General features: G+C 39.3%; 1 protein-coding gene across 1 annotated transcript in view; it reads left to right on the top strand.

Moving 5' to 3' along the window:
- Positions 1-12,212: 12,212 nt before the first annotated feature.
- Positions 12,213-20,381, top strand: part of INSC (INSC spindle orientation adaptor protein) — a 103,322-nt gene continuing 95,153 nt past the window's right edge. The window contains exon 1 of the mRNA XM_086613505.1: positions 12,213-12,322. Coding sequence (XP_086469631.1) covers positions 12,270-12,322 — 53 coding nt within the window. The 5' untranslated portion in view covers positions 12,213-12,269. The remainder of the gene's footprint in view (positions 12,323-20,381) is intronic.

Raw genomic sequence — 20,381 nt, 5'->3', positions numbered from 1 at the left:
TGACCTGATTGGCGTCACAGAGACATGGTGGAATGACTCCTGCAATTGGTGCGTTGGACTAGAGGGGTATAAACTGTTCAGCAAGGACAGGCAGGGGAGACGAGGAGGGGGTGTTGCCCTCTATGTCAACGAACAGCTAGAATGCATGGAGCTCCACCTGGCAAATGATGACAATAGAACCGAGTGCCTGTGTATCACAAGTAACAACAGAAACAAGCCTGAAGACTGAAGTTTTCAGGGCAATGGGTCAGTTCTGCGACCTCTGCTTAGTTTTGGTGCATTTGCACCTGAAATGGTCAACATCAGACTTCTGGGAATGGAAGTTCATGGAGAACTTTCATGCTTAAATGTTTCGTTGATCTTACCAGTCTCATGTGCCTGGAGGGTTAGTAGTGTACAGGCTTGCATTGGAATGGAGTGAACGGGACTGCTTTCCAAAGGTGGATCTGATGTGTATCTGTCTGTTTGACTTTCAGTGAAGCATGAATGAGCAAGTTCTGTGGCATAGTCACAAATATCTGTAACGCTCAAGCCAGAAGTGTAGATAAAAAAATCAAGGTCACAGTTATGTTTTTCTACAAGGAGGAAAAATAGTCTGGAATCTGAGTACTCCTAAGCCTAATGATAAGGAATTCATTGAATTTGTCTGCTAATAGCAAAAGCTCAGCTCTGGGACCTTTACTTCTGACTAATTCTGGTGTATGTGTGTCTACTTGTGCCATCACAAACTGTTAAAAACTTGTGATAATAACGAAGAAATATTTATCAAAATGTTAGCCCTATTCTGCAATGAGACGTACTATTTAAAAGAGAATTTTTCTCTTCTTTTGATATCACTTTGTAGAAAATAATGAGAACAAATAATACAGCTGCCCTGGAACAGACTGTGAGGTAGTTCATTGTGTACTCAAAACTTGTGTGCCAGTTCCTCTCATGGTAAGTTACCCAACATCAGCTGAGGAGCACAGCCAGTTACTGGAGTTCAGCTGATAGGTGTGAAGTTGCTGGACTCCCTTAACTTGCTACGTATCTAGGAGTTACCGATGAGAACGGAGATTAGGCCATAACTTGTACACCTTCCAAATTCAGGGCGTTACTAAGTAAAAGTACTGTGACATGCAGGTAGTCATTTTAAAAACCAAACTACATAGGCCCCTACTGAGCTACAATATTTGCAGGAAGTGTAATGTGTAATACAGAGTTATGATGTGTATTACTCAATATTGCTCTAAGCTGATAGAGAACGTTGTGTTGGCTCTACAGCACAGCTGTATTTTAAACAAAAGAAAAAACCCAAAAGGCCTAGCACAAAGCCCTCTGCTCCACACTGATGCTTTTGTCCTTTTACTGACTGTGTCAAACCCTGAAGGTCTTTTTTTCCTGTTTTCACTGAATTCTTAGTGATGCAAACTTTTCACTGATGGACACTTTTCTGGAAAAAGGCATCCAGTTTTGTTCTGTCAGGGTCAGTAATATTATAAGCTCTCAGGCGCGGCATAGTTCTTCGTACGTACATCCACCAGCATACGAGCTTTCCTTGCTTAACAAACAATGCTCCCCTCTTTGTGTCTCTTTCTATTGTTTTGTTGCCTGTGCCTGCCTTGGCCCTTCCGTACTAAAAGTTCAGCCTATGAATTAGAAAGGGCAGGGGGAAGACCTTAAAAACCCCCAAAACCTCCCCTGCCCCCCTAAAGCAAACTGCAAAACCCCACGAAAGCTGTGCCATTACGTCAGATAATACCACATGAACTCATCACTTGGCCTTCTGGAGCTCTGCAGCAGGAGGCTCAGGACTGCTCTTGATGCAACAGCTGAGTGCAGCACTGTGACCTCAAGTAAGCTTTGCACTTTCTGCCCCAAGCTGTTCCCAAGACACAACACGATCTCTGATGTAAATCTAATCTCGTGTACAGGCTGCAAAGTCGCCCTGAGCCTTTAGATTTGCTAGGGATGTCCTGATGTGCTCTGGTCACCTTACGCTTGCCCCGAGACACTAAATACGGAATGATTCTACAGAGCAGTTCTGCCTCTGGTCCTTCTGGGGATTCCTTATCTACATAGTTATTTAGAGCTTTTTGGATACTTCATGTTGTTCTGTGTGAAAGACAGAGGGAGAAGAAAATATCTGATGTTTGGATACTCTTTGGCAGTGATTCAAAAATATAAATGCAGTATTTTCTCTTTAAAAAGAAAAAAAGCCGACTGCTGCTTTATTACTTGAGCTTTGTGTGGAATTATAATGACTAGGCAATATAGTTCTGCTGACAGGCTGTCTGGAGGTGTTAATTGGAGTTATTAAGGAAAAAAGCAAGAGATAGAAACAACACTCCAGTGTTGCTGTAACTGAAACTTTCATATTTCTTTGTGTGTAGGTAATTTCACAAACATAGAATCATAGAATGGTTTGGGTTGGAAGGGACCTTCAAGATCATCCAGTTCCAACCCCCCTGCCATCGGCAGGGAAACCCTCCACTACACCAGGTTGCCCAAAGCCTCATCCAACCTGGCATTGAACACCCCCAGGGAATGGGGCATCTACAACTTCTCTGGGAAACCTGTTCCAGTGCCTCACCACCCTCAGAGTGAAAAATTTCTTTCTTATATCCAATCTAAATCTACCCTCTTCAAGTTTAAATCCATTGCCCCTGTCCTATCACTACATACCCTTGTAAAAAGTTCCTCTCCAGCTTTCCTGTAGGCCCTCTTTAAGTACTGGAAGGCTGCAATAAATCACCCTGGGGCCTTCTCTTCTCCAGGCTGAACAGCCCCAACTCTCTCAGTCTGTCTTCATAGCAGAGGTGCTCCAGCCCTCGGATCATCTTCGTGGCCCTCCTCTGGACTCGTTCCAGTAGCTCCATGTCCTTCTTGTGTTGGGGACTCCAGAGCTGAACACAGTATTCCAGGTGGGGTCTCACGAGAGCAGAGCAGAGGGACAGAATCACCTCCCTCGACCTGCTGGCCACGCTTCTTTGGATGCAGCCCAGTCTGACTTTATTTTTTTTCAGCTTGTTGGAAGAAGTTTGTGTTCATCTACTGGATTTCTTGTCTCTATCTAGAAAAGACATGCTTAGAGGCAGAGAAAACAATTAGCATGAGCATAGCCTAGTGGAGGATAATCACTGTTCAGGGAGCTGGGATCGTTGAAAGTGCATAGCTCAAGTATACTTGCTTTACGCTTTCCTTGGTGTGTGTTGGCTCATCTCATGCTTGTCGCTGAATTGGATCTCTTGTTCTTGTGCTCTGTTGAGATACCTTATTAGCAGGCAATAACCTTGACATCTATTTATCTTCCATTTTAAATTTTCTATAGGTCTTTGATGTCCTTTTCTTTCTTTCCCTCAATATGCAGACAAAAGGGGAAAAAAATGATAAACTTTAGTCATAGAGGTGACAAGCTTATTGGTAGTTCAAATAGACAAGTTGCTCAATGACTAGAGAAGAGCTGGTTTTGGCCTTTTGTGTTAACTTTTAGGTAAATGTGTATTTATCTGTATTGGTTTAAAGCTGGTTTTAAGGTTTTTGGAGTTATGACAAAAAAAGAGCAACTGGATATTAACTCTGAAAAATTAAAAACTTGATGGCTGCTGGCAAATATTGTGAAATGCCACCACTGTTTACCATTTAATACCTTATGATACTTTCAATAAAGACTTGGTTAGTGTGGGCTGTAGCCTGAATTAATAATACTGTTTTGCTCATCTCTGTTAAAATGTCAGATTTTTTTTTTCTTTAGAGGAATATCAATGTAAGTAAAGATGTCTTTCAGACTGCCTGTCTCACTAACTGGAATGGATATTAAGAAAGAAGAAATCCTTTCATTACAGAAAAGGGATTGTATACAGAGATGTGCAAAGATATTACTGTCATCTTTTCTTGCAGCAAGTGAATAACTTGTGTAGTCTTTATTCTTTTCCCTTTATCAAAGCTGTTAAATGCAACATTATTGTCTTCTCTATGTACTTATTTACAGAACTAATCATTCTGGAATATTTAGTTTCAATTTGTACTTGTTTCAAGTTTAACTTTGGGTAAATTACTTAATTTCCGTTTCTCTATTTCCTGCCTGAATAGGGAGATGATTTTCTTTTATCTCTTTTCATTTTAAGCTCTTTTTGGATTTTTTTTTTTATATTTTCAGGGAGAATAATGCATCTTAGCTGTAATTTCATTACACCTAGAAGCCTCATGTTAACAAATAACAGCAAGGCGTTTCTCTAGACATATCTTCTGAACAGTATAGTCAACACTTTTACAGGCTTGCACAAGGTACGGTGCAAAAATCTCCCATTTTCCTTTGTGCTCTACACAATGGCTAGTTGAAATTACAGCCCTTTTACTTCTGGCTTCTCCACAAGGAGAATGGCAAGACACCAGGTCCCACATCTTGTTGAGGAGACAAGATGAAATCCTTTAGGCTGGATGTTGTTTGCAAGTGGGTGTAGTGTTGAGGGTAAATTAGACCAAAGCAGGGGAGTTTCACTTGAATTAATTTATCACCAATCAACACAAACCTCTGATCTCTAATATACATCTTGGGGGAGGTGTGGGGGAGCCCTCAACTGCTGTTATTTTCACGGAGAGCTGGGAGGTTGAGGTGGTGCTGGCAGTGGTTTCCTCACGGTGGCTGCAGGCACCTTGGGGTTCCTCCTCACGGTGGCTGCAGGCTCCTTGGGGTCCATCGGCACAGGCACCGCCGCAGCTGAGGACGATGAGCAGTGAGCAGCAACACCACACGGTTAAAGCCTGTTTATCTGTTTCTCTTCAAAAACACCTTTTAAACCAAGAGGCTGTGGCCAGGCACAGGGATACCCCTATTGTGAGTGTTTCAATGGAGACTTGGGCTGGTGCAGGTGGTGTCAAATTGGCCGTTTGGTTTATTTTAAGGAGGGAAGGGGAAAGTGCTAGGCAGCCTGTCGGAAAGCAAGGCAAGCGTAAATACGGCGGAGTTGTACGTCTCAGCGTTTTATGGTAGCAAGTTGCATTAATAACGCTCTGAGAACCAATAAACATTTTTATATGGTCATTATTCTGCATCACATAAAAGATAAAATATAGCTCTGGAGTGCACCAACTTGCCACCTATTATTCAGTTCCTGAACCTCAAAAGCAAATTCTTTTGCAGCAAAACTGCCTCTAAAATGCTAATTGCTAGAAATGTGACCACTAATCAGTTTGTTCCCATAATACTGCCATCTATATAAATTGGTGTGCCCCTTCCAGAAGGGGAGATTTTAAAGGCTTTCACTGATAAGATTAAAAAAAATGATGCCGACTAAGTGATTAGCCTAGGGTCTTTTTGCAGAAAATAATTTTTTTTGGGGGGAGGGGGGAGAAGCAGGGGTGGGAAGAGAAATCTTAAAATCTGTTCCACCCTGCTCTTTCTCCTTATTTTGAGTATTTTCATAATGTAATCCATGTTGATGTAAACTCCATCTTTCTGGAGATTTTGTATTTAAATGGGAAAATTTGCTAAAGATACCTTGTAAAAGAACTCTTGCCTTGGCAAGAGGACTGACTGTAGTACATGTGAAGACAGATCCCTTCCATTCTTAATCTCTGTGGTTATATGTACAGTTTGTCATGGAGAAAGCTGGACTGCCTAGGTAATGTGGGTGTATGCTTCCCCTCTCAGTGCAATCAGATCGTCTGGTTGCATTGCAGATATTCTACTTAGTGTGTTTCCATGTGATCCACTTGCTAAAATAAAGAAAAGGAATGAGCAAGCCAGCATCCCTTGCTTTAAAAACAGATTTTTGCATTGTAGTGATCACAAATTAAAAATTGTATATGTTCAAGGAGGACATCCTCAAGGCTCTAAAACCAGAAAGGCGAATGAAGGAACCAAGTTCTGCGTGCAGATGAATGAGACCATGTCTCAAGGGCCTGACTTCAGATGTCTTTCTCCCCCGCACTCCTGCCCTTGATATTTACAGTTGGCAATGCTGCACTTGTGCTACCTTAAGATCTACAGAATAATACACTTTGTCTGTAATTTTCAAGATGATCTATTTGAACTGAGATAGATCTTTATCTGGCTTTCCCCCACCTGTATTTCTAAGATATAGCTGTGTACAGTAAGGCTAAGCTGAGAAAAATCCAGAACAGAAAAGAAGTAGCACAGATTTTGGTTTGCATGAACAGCTGTGTTAGAGAGAGATATGCCTTTCCCTATATTTTTTAATATACATATATATGACAATATATTTTAAAATTTTTAATATATCATTAGTATAAAAGAATTTAAAAATAATAAAATATAAAATGGTTTAGAAAAATATTAAAACAATATAATTGCATGTAACTAATATAAATATAGAACATATTTGCAAAATATGTATTTTATATTTTGTGTGTGTATATACATCTAAAAAGGGATATTATCAAAGAGAGAGACTTGTTTATAATTAGATCCTCTCTCTGCAGAAAAAAAAAAGAGATAAAATATATGAAGAAATGTGCATTAAAAATAAAGCCCTACGAAAATGGGTTTATGCTTCAGGTTGTACTTGAAGCGTAAGGCATAAACTACTCGGCAGTGCTTCCTCTTTGATTATTGTTTCTGCAAGAGTGACTACCATGAACAAATGCCACAGGTAGTGCCAGTTCCCACCTCTCCCTCTTCCAGTTTTAATCTTGCATTCTAGGAGTGTGGTACATACATCTATGTATATGATCCCATGCTAATACAACCCATTTTAATGCATCATTTGAAGGACTCTTCATTCTTTCTTGCTTCTGGTTTTATGGCTTCTTAGATTTGTGACATCCAGCTTAATTTTGAGTTGGCTCTTACTATTGTAATTAATTCATGTCTATATAAGCCTGTTATAATGTAAAATGACAACGGGATCCTGAGTCCTCAAATGCTTAGTGTAGAAAAAACTTCTGATGGACCGGATGTGTTGCTGAAGGACAGAGTGTATGTATTTACTTTCTGACCTATCACATAAATGCTGTCAGAATTTTGCTCTTAATTTGATTTGTGGCATTCCATTAACAGTTATACTGTGTACCGGGGGAATAATAACTAATGATTTCCAGACTTCCCGAATTGTGAAATAAGGACAGGCACTGTTTGGCAGAACAGAAATTGTACTTTACTACAGACAGGAACTGTTCATATTAATCAAATGATCTCTAGTCTGAAATGACTTTTAGCTAATGACTTCTTATTCTCAGGTTAACCGTATTACTTATAGGTAACATGCTCTTCTGATGGATTATAAATAATCAAAGGCTAGATGCGTGGATTTCTGTCTTTCAGAAAGAGAAATAATGCTCTTGATTGACCTTATTTTAAGATGTTCTTAGTGCTGAAATTATGATGTTAGGGGTTAAAAATGGGGTGGCGAAAGTTCGTGGATTTGCTCTTTGATTAAGCCTTTATAAGGATGGACATGTGTGCAGTGAATGAACTAAAAAATGTGAATTTAATTGTGTGAGTTTCAGGGCTTAATTACTGGGGACATAATTTTGTGATGGAGAACTTCCTTAGGGCCATCAGTAGTAGGAGTAAATGAGTCACATTTATTTCACCTTGAGTACGTACTTTTACTGTGATACTTTTGTACGTGGATGTGTTTCTAACGGAATACTTGACTGCTATAATCCTCTTAATTTCTAGCTTGCTAAATATAAGCTAACATACTGAATGAGGGAGAAGAAATTTAAATGGCAAGATTTCACAAGTGCAATTTATTTTCCTAGCAGAAATAACATCTTTTGTAGGATGCTGAAGAGCTGTGTTGCATTGTAGAAGCTGCTCTCCAACGCTAAACAGACTTGAAAGAGGAGGGTCCCGATGGGGAGTTCCTGTAAGGCAAGAGGAGTCTGCTGTTGTGGAACCAGTGGTTTGACAGCTCCCAGCTGCACTTCTGTGCAAATGAGGCATTGCATTGGTTTCAGAGGGGCTGCCAAGCCTGGTGTAAATTAGGATGAGACTCCTCCTTCAACGTATGAGTGGGCTAGTTTGACAGGGGTTTTTTAAGCTCTTTTTAGTTCTGTATGTCAGTTGCCAGCATCAGGGCCTGGTGCTTGTATATAAGCAAGTGACCTCTTCCTGCTGGTGTGGTTTTGGTCATGAAGGTCAAATCCTTTGTGGGCATTACTTTTTCTGTGAGCAATGCTGATGTGTTATTCCAGGTGTGACACTTTGTTTTCTTCTTGTGTAGCAGTTGTCTGAAAGAAGCTTTTGGCTGACTGTCTTCAGTGGGAATGAAATGTGGTTTGTGGTCTGCTTATCTACATCTATCTAGTAAACATGAGGAAATAACATCTTAAAATCTAATTCAGTGTTGACATGACAAAGAGAAAGATGAAGAACACAGTGAGAGACTGCTGCCTTGAATACATCTAATTCCATGTACACACACTATCTACCAGAACTAAACTGATTATAAGTTGTCATTTAGAATTGTGATGCAAGTTTATGTGCAGACGTTTATTTATGTAAAACCCTATGTCAGATATTAAAATTTGGCCTTATAGAAGTCCAAGAATGACAATTTTATTATTTCAGCATAAGCATCACTCTGGCTTGTACCAAAATAACCAGTATTGCAAACTAAAAGTAGTGGCATTTTTTTGGTAGAAGTTTAGCTAGGCAGCATCTGTGACCAGCTATGGGCCTGACCCGTGGCCACTGAAGCCAGTGAAAAATAACATTAGCTTCTGCTGCACAACTCTGCTGATGTTACCTATTAATATGTATATACTTAATAAATGTGAGTCTGTGCATATATATAGACATGCATAACAGATATATATGTTTTTATGAAATTTTAAGTCAGAGGGACATCTTTTAAACAGTCATTAGAAGAAAGGTGTCTGACTTCAGGCGCGGTTTCAGATCTGTCACTCTGCTTGCTCCCACACTGTCTCCACTATCTGTGAGGAAGCACCTGGCGGAAAGGATTGAGGCACATGGACATGTGCTTACAGTTTGTGTATCCTTGAGTGCATGTGCTCATGTACACGTCACCTGTTTTACTTGTTTATAGCCATGGTGGGAAAGCTATTGAACTTCTTGATGCCTCTGCACAGAAGCTCAAGTAGCAGTTGCAGCAGAAGTGGTGCACATTGCCCTACCCATGTTTCAGTCCCTCAGAGAAAAAGCCTTGGAGATGTTGTCACGACAGGCTACTATCATATGTGTTTCTGTTAGTAACAGCATGTTTCTGTTCTTCCATGTATGTGTCCTGTATTTGCCAGAGTCAAAAAAGCCTTTGACCCTGAGTGGGATGTTATAGAATCATAGAATGGTTTGGGTTGGAAGGGACCTCAAATATGATCTAGTTCCAACCCCCCTGCCATGGGCAGGAACGCCTTCCACTACACCAGGCTGCCCAAAGCCTCATCAAACCTGATCCTGAATATTTCCAGGGATGGGGCATCCACAACTTCTCTGGGATTTGATACTCTGGAAGTTTCTTGTTTTGACTTGAGGTGATGCTTAGGCAATCATCTACCTAGTCAGCTATAGTAGGAGACCTTCATTTTAGGAATGCTGACTAGAGCTCAACACTGTGTTGTGGCCTTTAATAAAAAGCACCATCAACTAAACAGAAGGATTCATCAGTCCTGTAATGTTTTTTACTAGGAAGTACAGTTGTCTTGATCTTACCCAGAAAGGTGAAGAACAACACCAAAAACTGAACGTCTGCCATGGAGCACCATCATTGCCCAGCACGTGGAGGAGCTATTCTGAGCAGGACCAGAAGCCTGTAGGTTATCAAACACCGGGTCTTCAACCTCTCTTGTAGTCGTGGGTTTAGGTAGCCTAGTGTGATATTTTGCTGTCCTGGGGGTATAGCTGGTCCTCTGGCAGACTGCCAGGTGCTTGAGGAGAGCATTTCCTCATGTCATCATTAACTTGGACTTAAAGATTTGAGCTAATATCTAATCACGGTCTTGAGACAGACTGTTTGGTTAAGATATTGGTGTGGCATTTTGTTATTGTTCCTGAAGCATGAGTGACCTCTAAGTAGGAGTTGATCATGTCTTTAAAGGCTCTCAGCCATGATATAAATGTGTGTTTTGTGGGAAGACAGCGTATAAAAAGCTGCATTTTTGTCAGGCTTCTAATTTATAGGAACAATGACATGCAATAATCTAATTTATGTCTGTGTACATTATGTCACTGATCACAGGTAATGGAGTACAAGCAGATCCTTTGATTTGTACGTACAGAAATGGTTAGTGGGCTGAGCTAATGGTGAAGTAGCTTTAGCTTGCAAGAGGGAAGCTGTTGATTTTGTGTTGGTAGCAGAAGGTAAATCCTATGCCTGATCCTGAGCAGAAGGAGATGGCTAGTGTCCACGAAATCTGTACTTCTGCAGGCTCACAAGACTATTTTCTCAGTCCTTTACGTGATAGAATTTAGGAGAGGAAACTTCATCTTGGAGATTAAGATTTTATGTGGATGTATTCATCTTTGATTAAGGGTATCTTCTCCAAATGAAGATAATGATAATCATGATAATTGGCTATTTCAAGTAAATCTGATTATATGCTTATTTGTATTTGGTAATATTAAATGTTTTTGACAGAGACGGACGATTTCTACTAGTAAAAAGAAATGAAGATAGCTGATTTATTCCAGTTAGTGAAGTCTGTGCATCATATGCTAAATGCTTTTAAAAAAACCTGACAACAGGAAGCTCGTTTTTTAAATCTTTGTGTCATGGGAGCAGAAGGATACATACTAATATTTTCATACTTGGGCATATGAATTTTCACGCACAGTCTATCAAATATCTACAATCTTTTCAAATCAGAGAATTCAGTAACACTTAAACTGCCTATTTGTTAATTTTTTTTTTTTTTCCCTAAACAGATTCTTCTCCCATATTTCAATATACTATTTAATTAGATGCATGCACTGAAGATTGAGTTTGTTACTTCCAGGAAAATTCGGGGGGTAGGGAGGAACACAGGATGACACCATTACCAAAGCAATCTGGTGTTAATAGTGGACAGAGCATGTGAATACATTATTTCGGTTGTGATGCTTTTATGTACTCAGGACAATGTTGGTGAGATCTTGGGGGAAAAACACAAGGACATGCATTAGCAATGAGATCAGTTTGCTAGGAAAGATACTGAGGATCACTCTGTGTCAATTAAGAGCAATTTGGAGTGGCAAATATCTTAAATGCTGGCTGACTCAGCTTGCATAATGTAGCCAATAACCAAATGGCAGAATTTCACAATTGGCTACATCAAAAACATTCTGCCTCAGCTGGTGACACAAACACCATTCATTTCCTGTGTAAAGTATTTTCTCAAAGAGTGAGATCCATTGATCCCAGGTTTTTCTTCTTCTCTAAGAAAGCATAATTTCCTCACTGTTCCTGTCTCCGCCTCCAAATCCATTCATCTCCTCCTTGTTCTTGAGTCATGGATTAATATTTTCCTTCAAATATTTTGCATTAGTTTTCCTCTACCCATGTCGGGGAGCGGGAATGACTTCATCTTTTTGGTAGGGTAAATCCTACCAAATATTTGTTGAGAATATATGTTGATCTATAGTAGGTAATGTGCTAATGTAAGATGGGGCTAATTAAAAGAAGAGGGAGAGGGACAGCACCCCTCGTTTTTGTGAAAATGAGGAGACACTCTTTCTCCTTATCTCTTGCCTCTTTCTAGTACACTAATGTTTGGATGTGTCTGTTGATCACCAGGTATAAAGGAAAAACGTAGAGGAAAAAGATGTATACAGCGTTTCAAACTGTTGGAAAAATGATAATATTTAACATGGAAGGATGTGATACTTCAGTAACTTAGACATCAAGAGCCTTTCTGTAAATGTAGTACTAAATGATCCTGAAATCATATGAGCATATACTTGCTTTCTTTTGCAATCTTTCTCACAATAACCTGAAAAATTACAATCATACTGAATCGATTTCCTCTAGAGTTCAAGTTAATTCAAAATAAATTAGGCTAAATAATAACTTGATATTAACTGAGAAATGCTCAACCCAGATGGCTCAGACCTCTGCAGTAGTTCAGGAAGTTCAGGAATTTGCAAACTTTTTGTTGCTTGTGGCATGAAATGTACTTGATGGCCTTGGTTATCTGTTGGAGTTGTGTAGTAGCCTGAGGAAAAGCCTTTTGAATTGTTTTTAAGTTAGCTCCACAGATCAGTAGGAGATTGCCAGGCCACCCTGGCCCGAAGAGGCTTCAGTTCTCCTAGGTTTACTAAGCAACTGTTTGTTTTCTTTCTAGATTCCAGCCCATGGAGAAGCGCACATAAGAATAGGATAAATATGGCTTTTAAGGGTGAGGACCACCTAGATTCCCTTTCCTTACCTGTCCAGCGGTAAGTGGTGCACTCTGTCATCCAGACTTGAGTGATTAAATGCCTCTAAGGCTGCAGCTGCGTTTTTCCTTTGAGGATCCAAAGATGCCTAAAACCTCATTTTTAAACTCAGTTTTAGGTAATGTTCATAAAAAATGTTGAGAATGAATGTGGAAGTCTGAGATGCATTTCTCAAGGCATTTGCAAATTTGTATACCTGCAGTCTGGTAAATCATGACAGTGAATATGCGGTCAGCATTTTAAATGAACGAACAAGTTTGCAGTAAAGATGGGACTATTTACTGGATCAGTTTTTTGTCATGATGGAATCACTGGAACTTGCTGCGCTCTGAAGACTGCTGAAAACTATAAATATACATTTTGTTAACCTGATTGACTTTTTTCAGGTGTAGCTATGGTAATAATATGAAGGTTATAGTATAATCTCTACAGTCTGTGATGTCCTGGTGGGACTGGAGACATTAATGACTTTACTGATGTCGTGGTTTAACCCGGCCAGCAACTAAATGCCGTGTCGCCGCTCGCTCGCCCTCCTCCACCCCCTGGGAAATGGGGAAGAGATTTAAAGGGGAAAAGGAAAGCAGACTCATTGGTTGAGATAAGAACAGTTTAATAATAGTAATATAATGAAAATAAAATTAATGGGGATAAAATAATAAAATATTAATATTTTATGAGTATATATAATGTATATAAACAAGTGATGCACAGTGTAATTGCTCACCACCCCGTGAAAAATGCCTGTCCCGTCCTGGCAAGCCATCCTGAAACAGATAAATTGTGATGCTGCAGTCCAGGACAAGTGAGAGGCTCGAAAAGAGAGCAACAGAGAGTGAGAGAGATGTCTGAGAGAACCCTCAGAAGATAATTCCAAACTTCCTGATCAACTCTCATCTACAATACTGGGCATGACATTGCATGATATGGAATGTCATCAATCCTAAATTGAAGTTCAAATCATAAGGGGAGTTGTGGCCCGTTTGTCCCACAGCTCTCCCCCAGCCCGTTGTGCTCCTGCACTGACAGAACATGATAAACTGAAAGGTCCTTGATGTCTCAGCACCAACTATAAACATCAATATGCACTCAACCTGTTTCTCATAACAAATCCTATACTACACCCAAACCACAGAGCTATTCTAGTTGCTAAAAAGGAAAAAACAACTCACTTTCAGCCAAAACCAGGACAACTAATCAACAGTTTTTTAAAATCTGGCTTTTGGTTGGCGTCTAGTAACTATATCTGTGTAGTATAGTTTTACTTCTAGCATAATGGACATTCCATGAAAATAGAACAATGAATAATGAATATAATAAATACAATAACCTTCTGCATCTCATTGAACTACAATCTCGGTATGTGGCACAACTGATTATATTTAATTTTTTTTTTTTGGTTGGTTGGGGGGAGGTGGGGATGGGGTATGCTGAATGCAGGAATAAAATCAGAAATAAAAAGGATTGAAATGTCAGTCCTTCTCCTAGTCTTTTTTTCAAGTCAGTCCGTAATTTTTTATTGTAATTAACCGACTGCTGACATGCAATCTCAAAATGCAATGCTTTTTTTCTTCATGAGGAATTTGATATTTCTCTGCTTTTCCATACTGGAATCTTCCAGCAGATACTTTGATAATGTCATTAAGCTCACTGCCACAGCAAGATCATTTGAATATATTGTTTTCTAGAAGAAATGCTATGTGGAGGAACATAATTTGAGGATCCCAGGTGCTGAGGTAACTGGTAATGTTCATTAGATTCTAGCCAAAACTTGCACTGGAAATTAATGAGTTCTAGAAGCCCCGAATAGCCAAGCATGGAGTGGACTATTATAAACAGCAATGAAGTGTCCTGCCTCACTTGTTAGTTTAATATTCTTCCATGGGATGGAGCCATGGATTGTCCCTTCAGATGCAAACAGTAGTGAAGACAGACTAATGGCTTTACTATGGAAATGCTCAGGCTAACCCAATGGTCAGATAAGGTGGCAGATATCCAGGTTAATCGCTTGATGGTAACTAATGGGTTTCAGAAGCTAAATCCTGCATCAAAAGTCAAAGAAATTCTTAAAGTCGACTGCTGTGTCAAGAACTTAGGTTGCAAAACGGGCCAGTGAAGCCTCTTATTCTAGTATTAATGTAGCTGCAAGCAGAACCAAAGGCAGTAGGTCGTGTGGATGGCAAGGGCTGATCCAGGTTGGTGGTAGTGAGTTTTGTTTGCAAATGCATAAACAGGGAAATTAGCTGCAGACTCTCTGCACTAACAACTGGAAATGTGGGGTAGGAATAATGCATGCGGCACTCAGAGGTAACAGCAGCACAGGACTGAAAAGCATTGAATTTTGTAGGCTAGACATTTCTAGAAAACAGAATTGCTCACAGGTCATTTCTACTGCGTTCAGGGAAGCAGAACTCTGCCATGCTGCGTGAACAAAACCATGCTGTCTTACATTGGCTCGGCACTACGGTGTATCTTAGCAGACGTGGTGATCTGGAGAAGTCCCATATAGCAAGCACTATGTTCTGGCAAACTTCTTGGCTCAGCAGAGCAATTCTATATGTAATGAAATTTAAAAATACATAAATACTGTCCCCCACCTTCAAGTAAACATAAATCTCTTATTTTCCATGTTTATTTTGAGAGAGAATCCTTTTTCCTTTTGATGAGGGTTATTTCAGAGAAAACCTCTGTAATGAAATGGGCAGACTGAAGTTGTCAGTGGTCAGACAGCTGAGGGCACAAGGAAGGCTGGAACTGAAAGTAAGGAAATGTGTTTTTACCCTAAGAATTTTGTAGAAAGAACACAATATAGACTAGATCATTAAAGTCCTAGAATTGTACAAAATGCTTTTCTTGATTATTTTTTTTTAAAAAAAACCCTCAACATAATAGCTTTTGCAAAGAAATGGAATTTATGGGAGATTAAGTTGTTTCTCTGGGTTAGAGAAAAGAGGTTGTATAGATCCTATAGGGAATTTAAAAGGATTAAGGCAGGTTTCAAAGCAACTATCAAGATTGAAGAATTATTTATTCTTTATTTTTCCTGTAACCAAGCCTAGGATGTATACCTGTATCAGGATTCCAGCTCATGCTCCTGTGGTGTTTTTTTTTTTTGTGAGAGACTTGAATTAACTTAAAGGTATGTGCTGTTGTGTTCTGTCAGAGGGAAAAGGTAACACAAATCCAACCAAGGTTAGTCCTATGTAGCACCACGACCATGACTTTCTTTATGTTTAGGTCAGAATCTTTCAGAAGTAAATGCAGACCAATTCCAAAGTAAGAATATCTGTCTCCATAGGAAAAGTGTACCGTACACATACAAACTGAGTTCAAGTGTTTCCACAGCAGCCATTAAAGTCAATAGTTATCTTGGCTGAATAAGGAATTTAGAACTGGGGCCTTAAACCAAGTCTCTGTGCTGCATGATTTGTTGTTTACACTTTTCTCTCTCCTCAGATTTTGTGGGAAATCATGGCTTGTATTGGAAAGTCTCTACAGTATTGAGTCACTCACTATGCCAGTGGTTTCCTAATGTACTGTCAGACCTGCTTTCTGGAATTGACAGCTAGACTGCTATGGATACAGTGTCTAAAACTGTATGGTATCCTGAGAAAAAACCAAATTATTGTTACAGAGACTTTTTCTGTTTCAATGGTTAGGAACTTACAATTAGTGATAGCTTTGTCTCTTAGGAGAGAAAACAGTTGGAAATACATCGCTGTTATAAAGAATTGATCTAGTTACTCTCCAAAAACTGTCAGCAGTCCTACGTAAAGTGCTTTAAAGGACCGTAAAAAATAATCTGTTGCCATCAGTGATGGTCAGTTCACTATAGCATGTAAAGTGTGTATATATTCCTTTGAGCTGCATATACCCCTGTTCTGCAGTGGAGTTATTTTAGTATACCTTTGAAAGTTGTTATGACCCTTTCCTTGCATCTTTCTATTGGGATTATTTTTCCATATTTCTGACTAGTTTTTCCAGATGGGAAAGTCAATGTAAAAGAAGCTGCCTTTCTCTTCTATCCCTCCCCTCACCTCCTGTGTAATGAAAGTTCATTGGCTATTTTTTTTTCTGTAAGTTAAAATTGTAATTTACTCAGGCTTTGTATATTGTAGTCATGGTTTCTTGTGCTGTCCATATTGTATAGTAAACTAAACTTAATGTTTGGAGTGCTGAATCTGATGTCATTCAGTTAAAGAAAGAGTACTCATAACAAAAAGTGAAATAAGACACTGTTTTTGCTTCTTGGTTTATATGTTCAGTTTAGTGTTGCAATTGTGAGATATATAGTATGATTAGACATATTTTTAAAAACGGAACACAGGAAAGTTTTCTATGGAAATTAGATAAAAAGACCACCACCACTACCACCATGAAATAAAACCTGCAAACAAAACCCAAATCAATCAAACAAAAGCAAAAAAAAAAAAAAATCTGAAAAAAAAAAATTCATCTTGCTGAAAGATGTTGAAATCTGGGCTATGTACCTTGGAGGTACTCTTGAAAATGAAATGGAGGTGGGGGCAGAAAGAATCTGTCTTCGCAATCTTCAGAAATGCAATTCTGCTGGACTGTTTAGTATGTTGTCTAAACATCCCTACAGCTTCAAAAATGAAAGATGATACTGGAGGTTATGATTTCAACTCTCAGGCAAACAAAGGGCAGTGTTGATTGCTTAAAGATGTTTTTTTTGTGTGCGTGTGTTTTTTGTTGTTTGTTTGTTGTTTATAAAAGGTGAATGTTTTGACTATGAGGACCAGGAAGATAAACCTAGTAAGTGTCTATATTTAGTTTCCTTTTCCTGATTTTAATACTAATATTGCATTGTTTTCTGGTGGAAGTTTACATCATCATTGGGGTATAGATGAGAATTTTTATCACTGGTTCAGATGAAGGAGGTGAGGTCAAGAAAATAGACAAGCCTTTCAAATCTAGGTACTTGTGATTGTCCTTTGTAGCATTTCATCTCTCAAAAATCATTTCCTTAATTTGACACCCCAAAGCTGGAAAAGTTTGCCATAAGAGACCTCTGTGGCAGAGCCAAAAATAGAATCCAGGTTTCCTGTCTCCCAGTTCTTAACCAAAAGACAGTCCTTCCTCTTTTTGTTACTTTCTTCCTTTTTTTGTTGGACTAAATATCTGAGACGTATGAAAGAACAATATGAATGAGGTCATGCCACGTGTATTTATAGCCTTGCATTGCTCTCTAAAACGTATCTGCAGGTGTTCCGGTAACTTCTCTAGAGGATCTGCTTAGGTGTCCTGTTATATAAATTGAGATTAACATGCCCTTTGTTATTAAGAATATCAGTGTTAGAGTATCTATCAGCTCTTAAGAAATCTCCATTTCTTCCACTGTGCCTTTTGGGGTTTTTTAGCCCACTTTTTATTTATCTTAAGTAATTTTTAAAATTTATTTCTTACAGTGTTATTTCTGTATTTCTACATGTTAGACAATGTGGTAGCAGGAGATCTGTTCACTCTGTGTGCACGTTTTTTCTGGTGAAAGGAACTGTACAAGCTGTAGTGACTAGATCCGATCTGTACACTATGTAAGATATGATGGAAATTACTGAAGGAAGGAGATTCATTATAGGACTCCAGAAAAAATCCTGTTATAGCCATAACTTTACAATGGAAGCAAGAACATGGTTAATGGAAGAAAAGTATGCCTTTGAAGTCTAGGTAGAATTGTAATCATCTTGTCCCAAACTCAAGTTTACTGAAAAAAATGGAGAAGTTAAACAAAACCTGGAAGTCGGTATTTGCCAGAGTCACACACAAAAATCAATGTGTTCTTTAAGTTCTGGCTTGAAACCTTTTCCTAAGTAGTAATTCATGCTGAGGAATGTGCTTCCCGAACGTGCAGCAAGAGCAGGGCTTTAGAAGGGTCTGTGTAAGAAGCCCCCACATAGCTGAGATAGCAATATAGCAAAAGAACTACTGAAAGACCCACAGTGTGATGGCCCTTGAAGCAGCTTAAAGCATGGAGAGCTAAAGTGGAGGAGACACTGAATTTCATAGTATAAAAATTTGAAGTCAGCTTTGACTTTACTATGAGGAAAAATATTGTTCTGCACTGTGTTTCCTTCTCTGACTGTGTATAAAGACAGTTTAAATTGATATTTGGAAATCTATAATGTCTTTGTCCCCTGCGATCTGAAAGAATTGGAGATGACTTGAGATAGGTTAAAGAGCGAGGACTTGCAGTGAAAAAAGAGAAGAATTTGTTGATTAGGTTCAAAATCCAAGGACAATACTGAAAGACTTAAGGAATCCACAGTAGGAGAGAACCCGAAACTTTATTTTCTCAGCTCATGATATGAACTGGAGTGCTGTCTTGTTGCAGACTACAGGGAATTCTAGATGAATTGCCATCCAGAGGGACCTCAACAGGCTGGAGAGGTGGGCCTGTGTAAATATCATGAAGATCAACAAGGCCAAGTGCAAGGGGCACTGGGTCGGGGCAATCCCAAGCTCAAATGCAGGCTGGGCGATGAGTGGATTGAGGGCAGGCCTGAGGAGAAGGACTTGGGGGTACTGGTGGATGAAAAACTGAATACAAGACAGCAATGTGTGCTTGCTACCCGGAAAGCCAATCATATCCTGGGCTGCATCAAAAGAAGTGTGGCCAACACGTTGAGGGAGGTGATTCTCTCCTTAAGTCTGCTCTCATGAGATCCCACCTAGAGTACGATGTTGAGCTCTGGGGCCCCAGCATAAGAAAGACATGAACCTGCTCAAGCGGGCCTAGAGGAGGACCACAAAAATGATCAGAAGGCTGCTGCACCTCCTCTATGAGGACAGGCTGAGAGAGTTGAGGTTGTTTAGCCTAGAGAAGAGAAGGCTTTGGGGATGGTGTTCTAGCAGCCTTCCAGTACTGAAAGGAAAACTACAAGAAAGATGGGGAGAGTCTCTTTATCAGGAAGTCTAGTGGTAGGATGAGGGGTAACGTCTTTAAACTGAAAGAAGGTAGATTTAGATTAGATCTAAGGAAGAAATTCTTTACTGTGAGGGTGCTGAGGCACTGGAACAGGCTATCCAGAGCAATTGTGAATGTCCCATCCCTGAGAGTGTTCAAGGCTGGGTTGGATGGGGCTTTGAGCAACCCGGTCTAGTGGAAGGTGTCCCTGCCTATGGCAGGAGGATTGGAACTACATGATCTTTAAGGTCCTTTCCAACCCAAACAATTCTATGAATTCTATGAATTGTTCAAAATGACTTGGAGGTTTTCAGTAAGTGAAGAGAAAGCAAACACTTCTAAGGTTACCTCCAGAGCTCTAGGACCAATGCCTTCCACTCATGAAATGTTGGGCACCATGTTGTCTTTCACAACTCTGCCCAGTACTATGCTGCCTGTCCAGTAGGGAAAAAGGCATTGATTGAAATGATGCTAAAACCTTTATGGAACTAGAAGGAAAAAAATTGTTTGGGATTAATTGGTATTTTGACAGATGATGTTTGCCAAAAGTTGAAAGCTGAGACTTGAAATAGAAGCAAGAGAAATCCAGAATTCTTATACTACAGAAACTGCATCGATTCTACTTGTTTCTCTGCCAAATCAGGATGACAAATACACAGAACTTTATGAACATAAAGACATATGAGATGAAAAATATGGAAGTCTATAACGGATTTTTTTTTTATAATGGAAATTGCCTTTCTCATTCAAAGAAAACCCAACACTTTGCAAAATATTCTTAGTAAAGATGATGTGTAAGAAAATCTTCGTAAAGTAAGATGCAATTCTACCTGTTCGGGACTGAATTATTTCAAGGACTGTTCAAATCAAATGTTATTTCTAGACCTTCATATGGACTTTGTGCATCTGAGAATAGGTGTTTTGAGAAGATTGAGTTTGAGATGCAAGACAGGCAAAGAGCCTTTCATCATGTTTAATATTGTGTTTGGATGTTCTTTATTAAGAAATAGAATCCCAAATAGAGCTGTTAGGAAAAGAATGGATCCACCTATTGCATTTCTATCCCTAGAGTGTCTAAAATTACACAAATACTCGGTGATTTAGTCCTCAGTTGAAGGTAGGGAAGTTATATTATAC

Source organism: Tauraco erythrolophus, chromosome 6 (genome assembly GCF_009769465.1).
Source record: "Tauraco erythrolophus isolate bTauEry1 chromosome 6, bTauEry1.pri, whole genome shotgun sequence".
Classification (NCBI taxonomy): domain Eukaryota; kingdom Metazoa; phylum Chordata; class Aves; order Musophagiformes; family Musophagidae; genus Tauraco; species Tauraco erythrolophus.
The sequence above is the reverse complement of the archived record's forward strand: the minus strand, read 5'-3'. Positions and strand labels throughout refer to the sequence as shown.